Source organism: Lethenteron reissneri, chromosome 56 (genome assembly GCF_015708825.2).
Source record: "Lethenteron reissneri isolate LAM-NWPU_2019-01 chromosome 56, ASM1570882v1, whole genome shotgun sequence".
NCBI classification, from domain to species: Eukaryota; Metazoa; Chordata; class Hyperoartia; order Petromyzontiformes; family Petromyzontidae; genus Lethenteron; species Lethenteron reissneri.
The window spans coordinates 9,052,124-9,066,226 of record NC_083834.1 but is presented as its reverse complement, the minus strand read 5'-3'; the positions used below and the strand labels follow the sequence as shown (position 1 = coordinate 9,066,226).

General features: G+C 50.5%; 1 protein-coding gene across 8 annotated transcripts in view; it reads left to right on the top strand.

The window, feature by feature from the left end:
• LOC133357110 (syntaxin-binding protein 5-like) overlaps positions 1-14,103 on the top strand; it is a 203,998-nt gene that overhangs the window by 62,842 nt on the left and 127,053 nt on the right. For all 8 annotated transcript variants that reach the window (XM_061574897.1, XM_061574898.1, XM_061574896.1 and 5 more), the window contains exon 3: positions 12,404-12,485. In XM_061574897.1, coding sequence (XP_061430881.1) covers positions 12,404-12,485 — 82 coding nt within the window. The remainder of the gene's footprint in view (positions 1-12,403; positions 12,486-14,103) is intronic.

Genomic DNA, 14,103 nt, shown 5'->3' with positions numbered 1-14,103 from the left:
GAATTAATCCCAAGCACTGAGTAAGTGGACAATAAATCCCCAGCCACCAACGCAAATATTTTACAAGCTAACAACAACAACAACAATCAATTTAACAGGCTTTCGCGAACAATATAATCTATCATTGTTTTTTTTGGGTGAGATCGCGTAAATATATAAATGCATCGTTAAACCCGCCACCACCCGACACAGCCAATTAGTAAGGTTTGTCACGTAAACAGAATATACCAATTCGTTATTAGTACAGCACACCAGTTGTGGAATGTTCTGTTTACGTCAAAAACCTCACTAATTGGCTGTATTGGGTGGTGGAGGGTTGAACGAAACATTTATATATTTACGCGATCTCACCCAAAAACAACTATTATGGATTTTATTGGTCGCGAAAGCCTTTTAAATTGATTGTTGTTGTTGTTAGCTTGTAAAATATTTGCGTTGGTGGCTGGGGATTTAAAGACCCACTTACTCAGTGCTTGGGATTAATTCACCTTAAGCTCGCGTGGAATATACTTATTTTTAACTGGCTTACAGCCATCCAGACAGATGCAAAAAAAAGAACAACAATCACTTTGTGAGATGCACGCTTGGAATTACATCGAGAGACGACGAACAAGCGGTTGAGAAAACCAAGAGGGTTTTGGCGGGATATTCGAAGGCAAAACGCCCGCCGGTTATGAATAGTGACGGAATGGCAGCAAAGGGAGTGATCGTACGTGAAGGGAATGGCGTCCGCCAGTGAGATGGAGCGGTTTTTTCATATCGCAGGATTGTGAGAGCCCGTAGCGGCCTGGGGAGGCCTTCATCCAGCAATGGATAGAACATGGCTGCTGCTGCCACTGCTGATGATGACGATGATGATGCAATCACTGACAACATGGAGGCCATGCAACGGCGGTCATTCAGTCGGCTTCAGATTAATTTAGCTGAGAAATCCTTTTTTTTTCATTTTGTCAAATTCAAGTTTTGGGTTTAAAAATAAAAACACAGCATTTAAATGTCGGTTCACTTAATTTTGTTTTGGACTGACAACCAGATCTTAGCACTGAGAAGGGATTTCAAAAAAGTAGACTCATTCCTTATTTCCTTTTTAAAGGCGGCAGTTATTAATGAATGCATTTAATAGATTTTTTTCAAAATAATGGTTGAGCACAATTGGCAAAGCCTTGCTGATTAGGAGGTGGGCAGCCGATGTTTAAACGCTGATGTTCAAAGAGAACATTTCATCAAAGAAAATGCCTTTTCCCAACAAAAAATATGTATTCAGCGGCATGATTTAGCTTTGAAGGTCAGTACAGCCAATCGTCACCGCCATCATCATCATCAGTGTCATTATATGTTTCAGTTTTTTTGGTACGATTTTAATTGCATTTTTGGGTATGATTTTGGTATTGGTTGTTCTTCATTGCGCCGAACACAATCTTCATCATGAGCGTCTCTCTTTGTCTCGCGGTGGGGTTGTGGATTTATGAACTCCCTTGAGAATATCCTGCGAATATATATGAGTTCTGACTCTCAAAAGTTGACTGGGGAGTCTGTCTCTCTCTCTCTTTCTCTCTCTCTCTCAATTATCCCTGGGCGAGAAGACGTGACACAATAATGATGCACGACAGCCATGCTCCTCCGTCGGAAGTGCATCACGTAAACCATACAACTCACTCTCGCAAAGGAAGACATTCAACAGCCCTGAAACAAACCTCGCGGTGACAAAGTGTCCATTCTCATCGCCTGCGTGGTGATGGTGGGAACTCGACGTGAATGCTGAATGCATTGCCCCACTTCGTGAGCTGTGATTGTTTACACCACCCCCCCCCACTCCCCCCACACCCCCCAACCCCCACTCCCCCCCCCCCCACTCCCCCACACCCCCCAACCCCCACTCTCCCCCCCCCCCAGCGACAAACAGGAATATGGGTTTCCGAAATATGATTTGTCAGGAATATAAAAATATATTTTCATTCTTTGGAAAATAAAATGAGCCACGGCACATTAATCTGAGTAGTGTTTTTTTTGCGCAACATTTGTTGGGCATGATTGTCAAAGCCCTGCTGATTAAGAGGTGGGCAGCCGATGTTTAAACCCTTATGCCACCGAACGCTGATGTTCAAAGAGAACATTTTATCAAAGAGAATGCCTTTTCCCAGCCCAACACACGTATACAGCGGCATGATTTAGCTCTGAAAGTCAGTACGGGTAATCATCACCACCGCTACCATCATCAGTGTCTTCATATGTTTCAGTTTTTTAGGACAATTTCAAAAAACATCTTGGACCCTGTGCTGTATGACATCACTCGGATCATCCCTCAAGCCGGGCTCGCATCGAGGAGAGGGCTCCGATCTTCCCCGAGAGCCTCAAACACAGCCTCGTGCTGCCACTCAGCCTCACAATGGGCTCATCCGAGGCCATGCGCTCGAGTCAAATTTTGAGGCCCCATCTTATGATGATGGTGGCGTAGACGATGATGATGATGGGGGGGAGGGGGGTCTCCATCATCATCACCGTCGTCTCCGTCATCGCCTTCCCCTCGTCTGACTCATCGCCAAAACTGCCTGCCTGCCCTCGTCCCTGGGGCGACCGGATGGTGACGCATGGCCACCCACCCCCCCATCTTCCGTGGCCTCCGTTCGGTCTTAGGTGGCTCATCACAGCCGGCAGTGTTTTTGGGCCTCCCGGGGAAGATCAGCCTCCTCCTCCTCGCTGCGAGCCCGGCTTGACGGATGATGATGATGCGAGTGCGAAGCAGCGGCGTCCCATCCTACCGGCCCACCTGGTCAAATCGGCCTCTGTCGTGTCGTCATCTAAAGCAGTTGCTTCTCAACCCCCTTGTGTTGCCTCCTGTGACCCTGTTCGTTGCATTTTGTTTCAACCGGGTAACCCCCCCCCGCCCACACCACCACCGCCTTGCCTGACCCAACACGCTTATCTGAGACGTGTTAGTGATCGTTGAACTTCTTTCGCACCGTACGTGGCCAACCGTGCTAATTGGAGGTGTGGCGGAGGAGCATCAAGTATTGTAGCCGATTGCCTATTTTTGTGAGGTATCCTAACTTAGCTGAGTAACTGCAAGCGAATAAAAACATTTTTCAACGGACGCTGTGAAATGCGAGCCGTAATCTGTTCACGCCCGCCGGTTACCCTTGGAAACCAACGTTGTTGATGATCAATGATTCTAGAAAAGGTCTTGATATCGTTGCAGGCAATCATATGGATTTACATTTTGTCGTAGCTGTTTTTTTTCTTGGCAGATTCACGCAACACGATCATTCACCAATGACTCTCGTGCACGATATAGTTTCGCACATTTACAAGCCACCTCACGTACCCCCCCCCTCCTCCTCAAAGCCCGGGTTGAGAACCCCCACTGTTGTATCGCACTCAGGAGGTGTCAAAGTTCAACTCCGGGTCGGGGGTTGACCGAGTCTATCATCGGCATGGAATTTCGCACGCAACCCTTTATCAAACCCACTGCTGCACGCACGCACGAACGCACGTTGAACTTCGTTTTTTTCCGCACCGTACCCTAGCGCCCGTGCGACCGCTTTTGGGCAACGAGCTCTGTGGCCGTGCGGAGCGCCGCTCGCGTGGCAAACGGCGGGGAGACCTCGCATCGACTGGCTGGCTGGCGTCCACGACCCGCGGGAAGTTTGCGCCGCGGCGTTTTTACTTTCTGTCCATGCTCTGTGCGAAGCTCGCGTTTTCAATCTCTCCGATGGTGCTGCTGGGGACCGTTTGATTGGACGCTTCGCCTGCTCCGATGTTACACGCGACATTTAATGCACTGCCGCCAAGAGGAGATATGTGGGAGACGCTGCAGCTGACTGCTTCCATCCAGCGAGTGGCAAGCCTTTTGTGTGATTTTCCTACTGCCAATAACCTGTATGGTGCAGCTCCTCGGAGCAATGCAGACACATCATAAAAATTACGGTAATGTTACATGACAGTTATAATTTCGATTTAAAGCTTTCGTGACTGCAGGGATTCATCTTCTTGGTTAATAATTATTTTATTATTATTTTATTATGTTTCATTTTTTTTATTTTACTATGTTTATTTTTATTATTTCATTATTTCCATTCTACGTGACTTTACCGAAAGAACCAAAAAGACAGTTATAATGTTGCTACGCGATTGTGATTTGCTCTCAACCTAAGCCACGTTGTCGTCATCAGCGGCAGCCACGGTCTATCTGCTGCTCGATTAACGCCTCTCTCCACACACCGTAACCAACTGTGCGGGCGTTCATCTCGTCGGCCGCTCTCTCGCAGAACGTACGGCCTGCCCCCGTGACTGCGCTTGCCATCACCGGCCTTGACCTTCGAGCGACGCGTCCTGCCCGGGCCAACTTGGATTGACGATGGTCACTGACGCCGTCCGTAGCCTTGCGCGAGTTCTCCGGTCCACGTGCTCCAGTCCACGTGCTCCGCTTTCTGTCGCTCGCTGCAATTCCACGCGCGCGACTCTCCACGCTTGCCTTGCGCTCGTTCTGTTTTCTTCGTGAGGCTCGACGTCTTTCATTACGACACAGGCGATTTACACTGGCTGCAAACGATTCAAATTGTACGTATGTATTGAATGGGTGGGCTCTCGCGACCGATAGTAACCGTGATTAAGTTGTTTTGCTTGGTTAGTTTGCGGAAATATAAATGTGTCGTTAAAGCCGCCACCACCCGACACAGCCAATTATACAAAACGTGCCAATTCGTTACTAGTTAAACACCACCGATGCATTGGAGAGTAAACCCACAACATTTAAAATTGGAGTACGACGTTTCGCCATTAATTACAACCAACTTCATCAGGTGACAGCCAGAATTGTTAATGTTGTGGGTTTACTAGTAACTAATTGTCACGTTTTGTTTACGTGACAAACCTTACTCATTGGCTGTGTCGGGTGGTGGCGGGTTTAACGACACATTCATATTTAAGCGATCTTACCCCCAATAAAACCTCTATTATGTTAAACTTTTTTCTCACCGTACGTAGCCGGCCGTGATAATCCGAGGTGCTTGCAGGGCGGCGGGGGTGGGAGGAAGAAATACAACAAACTAAACACTAAAAGCAGTTCTCAAGAAACGAGTTTTCAATCTAGATTTAATTAAGGCACACAACGTTGTTTCCTGCTTTTTCCCCCCCGATCAAATAATTTTTTTTTTCTGAAACAGCCCTTCCCCTCCGCTCTCCTTCAGTACCTGCCCTGGATGGACTCTCGCTCCGCTCCGTTGCTCCGTCATTGCCTCCCCCCCCCCCCGTGCATGCTCATTGGTGCTCGGCTCAGCGTTTCTTCGACCGCTCGCCCCCCGTGTACATCGTCGGTTATTCCGACGGCTGACGCACGCGTGTTTTGCCTCCTTGCCCGGATCTCCTCCTGGCTATTTTACTTTCTCATAGGTTCAGCCCACACGAAGCCGTCCCATCATTGCACTTGGTTTGGCTTAGTTTTGTATATTATCTTTTTTTCCCCCATCAAGGACCACCGTGTGATAGAGCCCGTGTAACTACACTTGTTTACACAAAATAAAATGCCTTTTTTTAATAGGCTATAAAATAAAATGGGCCAGAAACACTGCCCTTAGGCAGGCAGACAAATGCACGCGGCTATAAAAGCCACGCATCGTGGCAATTTATAGTCAGTATGGTCTAAGACAGTGCTTCCCAACATTTCCAGACCCGCAGTCCCATTGTGAACCCCTAACATTGTATCGCGGACCACTATGCACCAGCAACATGTTTTTCACGACTGAAACTACCCTGTTTTTAAATTGTTTGTCGTTAAAACTACTCGGGACGAGCCATGCTTCTGGACGGGCTAGTCCGCGTGGCGGTCGTTATTGTGCCAATTTTTTTGGCATTTAACCCTCCCGCCACGCAACAAGCCGGTCGCGTTAACAAACACATCACGGATCGTCCCGTTCCGATGTGATGATCACATTGTGATCGATGAAGCCCCCTCCTCACCGGCGGCTTTAGGACTTTTCGCGACTGAACTGAATCGACGCGCGACGATGTTTCCCCTCCGACTGCTTTGAGCTTCGTCGGGGCGGCGAGCTCGGGAGAATCCTACCGTGTGAAACTGCCCGAGCGGTCTGACCCAACGGCAAGTTTGGCTGTGAGGAGTTACTACACTTTGAGTGAAAACTACTCCCAAATCGCAGTGTCTGCAACGGTTGCACGGAGTGCTTCCCCCATGGCCACACGGACACCACCAGCGGTTCACAGGTTACGGGACCGCTGGTGCACAGTGGTAAGAACACTCCTTTACCCCACCCCTCCTCCTTCCTTCTCCTCCCTCCCTCCTCCTCGTTCCCTTGAACCCCTCACGCTCGTTCTCCCTCCCTTATCTTCCCCTCCCCATGAAAAGCTACATCGTAGCCTGCGCACAGGCGCCCGTGAGCCCAATCACACCCCCACGCCGCCTCCTCTAAACCCAGGAGCGCAGAGTTCGTTCGGCTCTTCTGTCACGTGGGGTTTCTGCGTCCCCGCGCCCTGCGTCGTCCGCTCTGCAGTGGGCCTCTCGTTGAAATGCGATGCGACACAAAAACACAAAAACTGCTTGAAAATGCGAGCGCGTGCGTCGTGTGAGCCAGGTCTTAGCGAGATTACAGGCAGCGTTGTGTTTCGAGTTGTTCCCCGTTGATCACGCTTAGCCAGGGTGAGAAATCAAGAGGTCGGGATAGAGGGAGTCTCATTTGCGAGAGTGACCCCAGGTCACCGACACTGCAAAAGCAAAACAAAACCCTAATTAAATCAATCTTCGCACCGTTAGGCTGAGGATGGAGTTGCCTAACTGCGCTGATCGCAGACTCGGCAGAAAATGTTGCCAATCAACAACGGAGATAATTACCCTTTTGGACAGTAATTGCCTGTGTTGTCATGATTAGAAATGATTAACTTACGATGTTATTTTTTTCGTTTTTACCAGGTAAGGCCCAATTAGTTGTATGCCTCTTTTTGAAAATCGACCTGGCCACAAATCGTAGCTCAACGAAGTGGCCGATCATCACGTGGACATTTCTAGCAGCAGCAGCAGCCAGACGCTCGAACAGCACGTCGATTCTAAACGTGGAGGGGAAAAACCGGAGGACCCGGAGAAAAATCCACGCGACTACGGAGAGAGAGAGAGAGAGCGACGCAGGCGTCAGGTGTCGCGATCGAACCCACGACCTCCTGTGTACCAGGCGAGGTAGTTAACATCTCCTAGCCACCGTGATGATGGGAAAGAGAGAGAGAGACACCGCAAACTTCAAATATACAACAGGCGTCAGGGTCGGGATCTATTCCACGACCTCCTGTATACCGCGCGGTGTGCGGTGTCAGTGACAAACCCTCGTGTTGGCTGAGACACGTGTCCGGGTTTGGTCTGTAGTGGAAAAGGGAGACACCAGACAGAATGGCGATCCGCTGCTCCCCTTCAACATTACAGAACCCGTGTGTGCATGCGTGTTTGCGTGTGCGTATGTGTGCGTGCATGTGTGTTTGTGCGGGGGAGCGGTAGTGTAGCGGTTAGCGCTATGCTGCGCTACGAACTCGGCGACCAAGGTTCGATTCCCACTCACCGCCAACACTGGTGATGATTATCTGAACTGGTCCTGGGCCTCCCCTAGGTCGACTCAGCCTCAAATGAGTACCTGGTGCGGTGTGTAAACATCGTCACTAGGGAGACAAAGGCGGTCGGGCGTGGTGCTGGCCACCCACTCCTTCGTGTACCGTTCCGGCCTTCATAGGTGCTCGCTAACAGCACTTGCCCCTACAGTCTGTTAAGGCTATACGGGGGATGTTTGTCTTTGTGTGCGTGTGTGCATGCGTGATTGTTCTTCCTTTGGTGTTAAATCTTCAAGCTCGTGCCCGTTAGCCCGGGGTGCGGGGGGGGGGGGTGGTGGCCTTATTCAATATCCCCAGGAGAAACCACCACGGTTCAGTCTCGTTTTCCCTCTCTCTCCTGATTCTCACAGCGGGAAGGTTTAACGGGCAGTGGAAACAACGAAACAAAAACCAATACCGGCCTGGAAAGTAACAGTTGGGTTTGAGCACTGTTTAAACATAAATTTGGAATCATTGTAAAACATTTTTTATAAGTAAAACATTCCTGTTCAAGACGGTGCACGGTACATGCGTCCATAAAACAACAACAGCAGCTTTGCATTATGATACCTTTTTATCCCAGACCTTTTGGCGTTCTCCGGTCTGCCACTGGTGAGAATAGGGCCATGAGTCTGTTTCTGGTGAAGGCCAATCAGTTTCAAAGACAATGCTTTAATTTCAGAGCATGTTTGTTTCAATCTTCACCACCAGCACGTGTGCTTAATGGAGCCTTGATTCTTTGCAAGAAGGCATCTATTTGGTGTTCCAACGTCTTGACGCCCGCTTGTTTTATTGCCAGAAAGGGTAAAACCTCTTCTCATTTCTTCGCACCAGCTTGGCAATTAGTCTCGCGGGAGAGTGTCTCATGTGCAAGACTATAAATGAGACATTTACGCATTGTTCTGAACGCGCGCGGAGAGAACGGTGGGATTGCGATGCCGAGGAACGACGACGGTGATGGTGATGATGATGGTGATGATGGTGATGATGGTGGTGGTGGTACGGGGGGGGGGGGTCTCTTTAAATTGGAGCGCGCCGATGCTCGCGAGCGAAGTGCGCGGCTCGAGATGGAACGACCCGGCACCCGATTGCCACGGGGCTCAGTCCCCGAGAGCTTTGTCGTTCGCATTGTTATAATTATCGTCGTGCGCACACACAAACATATATATAATTTCGAAATATAAATAAGCCGGGTATATACACGCGCGTGCACAAAACCCATGAAAATGATACAATGCCACAGAATATAGCCCAACACACCCCTGGGGAGGGGGTGGGGGGGTTGACAAGCATTGCTTGTGTTTTTCATCGCTGATGAAATCATTCATCTCCTTTATAGGCTGCAATATACGCTGCAGTTATTCTTATTCGGAGGTGATCTGGTTTCTTTTTTTGGGTGCCTGTGGGGGGGGGGGGGTAGGATTTAGATGAGACGCCGTTAATGGGGCAGCGAGTAATGGAGAGGCGATGAGCACAATTTTACGATGGGTATATTTGTTTTTCCTTTTTCAAAAGCTCCGCACTGTTATTCCCAAATTGATTTGCGTCTTGGGGTCGTGCAGACCCTCTGGCACGCTTCAGATAATGGATTTTATTCGGTATTTTTTGTATTACACAAAATAACGTCAACTTGTGACACTGCTCCACAGCATTACGCTCTTCGCTCTCCGGGAGAGAGAGGGAGGGAGTGGCGTCCAGGAGGAGGAACCACGGACGAGCGGGTAACAAGGCAGCAGCAACAGCCACGCGGCGACGAGCCGGCGCTAATCAACAATTGCCTAAGCTCTGCGGTCCTCTATTTGCTAAGGTGTTATGGGCCAATTGGGAGCCGCGGTGACGAAATGTTAACTCCCTCGCCCCGGTATGCAGGAACTCGTGGGTTCGATCACGACACTGACGCCTGCTGTACATATGGAGTTTGGGCGTCTCTCTCTCTCCCTGTGGTCGCGTGGACTTTTCTCGGTTCCTCCAGTTTTTCCCTCCACATTTAGAAACAACATCACGCGCTTAGAGCATTTAGCTGCTGTAAATGTCCACGTGATAACCATTTTGTTGAGCTATCATTTGTGATAGCCAGGTAGCTTCTGAACAGGAGCTGTGTAGCTGAGTGGGCCTTGCCTGGTTAAAGAAAAAATAAAAACTACTGAGTACTTAATTCAAGATTCAAATCAAGATGAAACTACTGAGTGTTCACACCCGGGGGGAACCCGGAGCGCCCGGACGCCTTGCGCATAGGTACAGCATCCCCAAGGGCTGTGCAGGTCTTGTTAGAGCGGGGGGTGGTGGTGGTTAATTGATCGTACTTCACCACGCTGCTCAGTGTTGCGTCGATGAAGGTGGAAGAGCGCAACACCTGGGAAGGCCAAAGAAGCTTGGCGCAGCGTTTGGACGCTGCAGCTCGCGGCCCCTAAAGCAAAACCTCTGGTACCGCTCGCCACTCGCAGGGCCCGGCAATGCAGCTTGGCTTGGGGGAATTTGATGAGGGCGTAGAACAGGGGTGGGGCCATTTGGATATTTATAACATCATTCGCGGGCCATACAAAATGATCAACTTAAAAATTCGCCTCTTATATTTGGTCAAACATTTAATTATCTCGCCCCTAATGCGATGGCTGGAACTGCTTCTCTTTGGCGAGGCGTGTGATGTTAGCTGGTATTGATGATGTTGCTACTCGCAACTGCTTTTCCAGGTTTGCTCCGAGATTTATTGAATTTCGAGTCCCTCCTGCGGTTGCCTTGGCAGGGCCACACAAAATGATTTCACTGGGGCCTTACACGGCGTAGAAGGTGTTTTGGTGTTTGTTTGTAGATATTTTTTTAGGGGCGGGTTAATTATCCATTCGCAGTTTGCCTCTTGCTTTCATCGTGACGTCCGAGAGAGAGAGAGAGCATGGAGCACAGATGAAGCGATGCCTCGGGGCGACTCTGTAATGCCCATACCTCACGGCTACTCCCGACGGATCCCCAAATAGACCTCTCTCGGCGCAACCACGTAAAATACGATCTGTATTATAAGCTGTCTTGGTGGATTTGGGGTAATACGTATACAAAGGTCCCTTTCAAGGGTAAAGGTACAACCCAGAAACGCATTGCTCGCAAATCAGGTGCACTGCTCCTGTATTCGTGCAGCCATTGGTGATCGTACTGAGCCCAATTAAACCCGTTACATATTCGATCCAAGTTTAATCCTCGGTCAGAGATACTTCTCCATACCCGGGGTGAGAGGCGGTTTGAACCCAAGCGTCAAGCATCCTCAGCACTGGAGAGGCAAAGACGGCTGTGCTTGCATTCACTTGAACAATATGCAGCAGTAGGAGCATTGCGGTTCTTCGTGGTCCCGTTATCCGGGGATTCGGTTTATTTGGGATCAGCGGACCATGGATCGCTCTTCCAGTTATCCGGCCTCTGCGCTGAGTGTTGAGTCTATGGGCATTGTTGAGTCTATGGGCAGTGTTGAGTCTATGGGCAGTGTTGAGTCTATGGGCAGTGTTGAGTCTATGGGCAGTGTTGAGTCTATGAGCAGTGTTGAGTCTGTGGGCAGTGTTGAGTCTATGGGCAGTGTTGAGTCTATGGGCAGTGTTGAGTCTATGGGCAGTGTTGAGTCTGTGGGCAGTGTTGAGTCTATGGGCAGTGTTGAGTCTGTGGGCAGTGTTGAGTCTGTGGGCAGTTTCGATTTAAAGCTTTCGTGACTGCAGGGATTCATCTTCTTGGTTCTTTCGGTAAAGTCACGTAGAAGGGAAGTAATAAAATAATAAAAATAAAACATAATAAAACAATTCTCACGACGTTTCGGCCACAACGCAAGCAGCCGTCCTCAGGTGAAAACCAGGTCCGTCGAGGCGACAGAGTCTGAATGAAACAGCACACGAGCTTGGAGCATATATATAAGCTGGGCGCATTGACAAAGGAATTTGCATATCAAAAGGAATTTAGCATATTTATGGGAAATGCAGGAATGTGATTAGTACTGCATATGCATGTGCAATATGCAGGATTAACAGCATCAAAGGGAGCTGCAGTTACTGCTTCTGCAGAAGTTGCTGCTGCTGCTGCAGTTTCTGCTGCTGCAGTTGCTGGGCAGTGTTGAGTCTATGGGCAGTGTTGAGTCTATGGGCAGTGTTGAGTCTGTGGGCAGTGTTGAATCTATGGGCAGTGTTAAGTTTGGGCAGTGTTGAGTCTGTGGGCAGTGTTGAGTCTATGGGTAGTGTTGAGTCTATGGGCAGTGTTGAGTCTGTGGGCAGTGTTGAGTCTATGGGCAGTGTTAAGTTTGGGCAGTGTTGAGTCTGGGTAGTGATGAGTCTATAGGCAGTGTTAAGTCTGGGGAGTGTTGAGTCTATCGCAGTGTTAAGTCTGGGGAGTGTTGAGTCTATGGGCAGTGATGAGTCTATGGGCAGTGTTAAGTCTGGGCAGTGTTGAGTCTGGGCAATGTTGAGTCTGTGGGCAGTGTTGAGTCTGGGCAATGTTGAGTCTGTGGGCAGTGTTGAGTCTGGGCAATGTTGAGTCTATGGGCAGTGTTAAGTCTGGGCAGTGTTGAGTCTGGGCAGTGCATGTACGTATGTTGAAACTCTTTCGCACCGTACGTAGCCAACCGTGCTTATCGGGCAACGGGGTCCCATGCCCAACGTCCCCTCCCTCTTCACAGCCCACCCCCTGGGCCCCCACGGCCCCTGTGGACCCCGGTGCAGTTGCACCGCCTGCACACTCCACAGCTACGCCGCCGCCGCCGGCCCGCTGTTGCCGCCCGTGCCTTGTTGTTGAACGCTGCGCTCGGTCTCGATCGCGACGGCATCGTTCTTTCAGTTCCTCCTTGACGACGGCCGCACAGGTTCGGGAGGCCTGGAGTGGACTGCTTCTGCCAACACGAGAACGGCGTGGAGGTGACACAGCTGATGTTCATGGTGAACGAGGTAAGACGACCCCTGTTTTATATTTATGAGAAATGCGTGCGAGATAATTGCTCTTGGGGGTAAGGGAAGCGGGGGGGGGGGGGAATTGTAAATTCCTGAATGATATTGAGGTGTTGCAAAATATATATTTATAATCTCGTCAGGGTGACAGCGAAGTGGTAACGCTTGTGGCCGAACAGCAAGACGTCCCTGGGTTTGATTCCCGACCCAGGCGCACATTTCTGCGTGGAGTTTCCATGTTCTCGCCCTGTTCTGTAGAGAGCGAGAGCGAGTGGCATTTGTTGGTTCTCCCCCAGTTCTGCAGCGAGTGTATGTTAGTATATTCGTGTCCAAAGACAAAGATCCACCATATAGCCTTAACATACTGTTGGGGCAAGTGCTATTAGCGAGCACCTATGAAGGCCGGCATGGCACACGAGGGCCTAGGTGGCCAGCACCACGCCCGCCCACCCGCCCGCCCGTCTTTGTCTCTCCAGTGGCGATTTTTACACAATGCACCAGGTACGCAAATGAGGCCGAGTCGACCTAGGGGAAGCCCAGAACCGGTTCAGATAATCGTCGCTGGTGTTGGCCGTGAGCGAGAACCATTTCACTACAGCTCCCCACGTTCGTGCACCGACTTTAGGGCGGCCATACTCTTTCTTGGGTAAACACTCGCAACGAATAGATGAATGAATTAATAAAGCGCAAAGCTCTCAGGTGACGAGCAACGATTGCAACTGCCAGCGGTTGCGTACAGCGCGTGAATGTACATCGCCACTGCCTTGCACCAACGTTCACTCTCGTTGTTTGCGGAGCCATTCACAGCCGACCGGTTGGGCTGACCCATTCACAGTCGACCAGTTGGGCTGGCCCATTCACAGGTGACCAGTTGGGCTGACCCATTCACAGTCGACCAGTTGGGCTGGCCCATTCACAGGTGACCAGTTGGGCTGGCCCATTCACAGGTGACCAGTTGGGCTGGCCCATGTCCAGGTGACCGGTTGGGCTGACCCATTCACAGTCGACCAGTTGGGCTGGCCCATTCACAGGTGACCAGTTGGGCTGGCCCATGTCCAGGTGACCGGTTGGGCTGGCCCATTCACAGTCGACCAGTTGGGCTGGCCCATTCACAGGTGACCAGTTGGGCTGACCCATTCACAGGTGACCAGTTGGGCTGGCCCATGTCCAGGTGACCAGTTGGGCTGACCCATTCACAGTCGACCAGTTGGGCTGACCCATTCACAGGTGACCAGTTGGGCTGGCCCATGTCCAGGTGACCGGTTGGGCTGACCCATTCACAGTCGACCAGTTGGGCTGGCCCATTCACAGGTGACCAGTTGGGCTGGCCCATGTCCAGGTGACCGGTTGGGCTGACCCATTCACAGTCGACCAGTTGGGCTGACCCATTCACAGTCGACCAGTTGGGCTGGCCCATTCACAGTCGACCAGTTGGGCTGGCCCATTCAAAGTCGACCAGTTGGGCTGGCCCATTCACAGGTGACCAGTTGGGCTGGCCCATTCACAGGTGACCGGTTGGGCTGGCCCATTCACAGTCGACCAGTTGGGCTGGCCCATTCACAGGTGACCAGTTGGGCTGGCCCATTCAAAGTCGACCAGTTGGGCTGGCCCATTCACA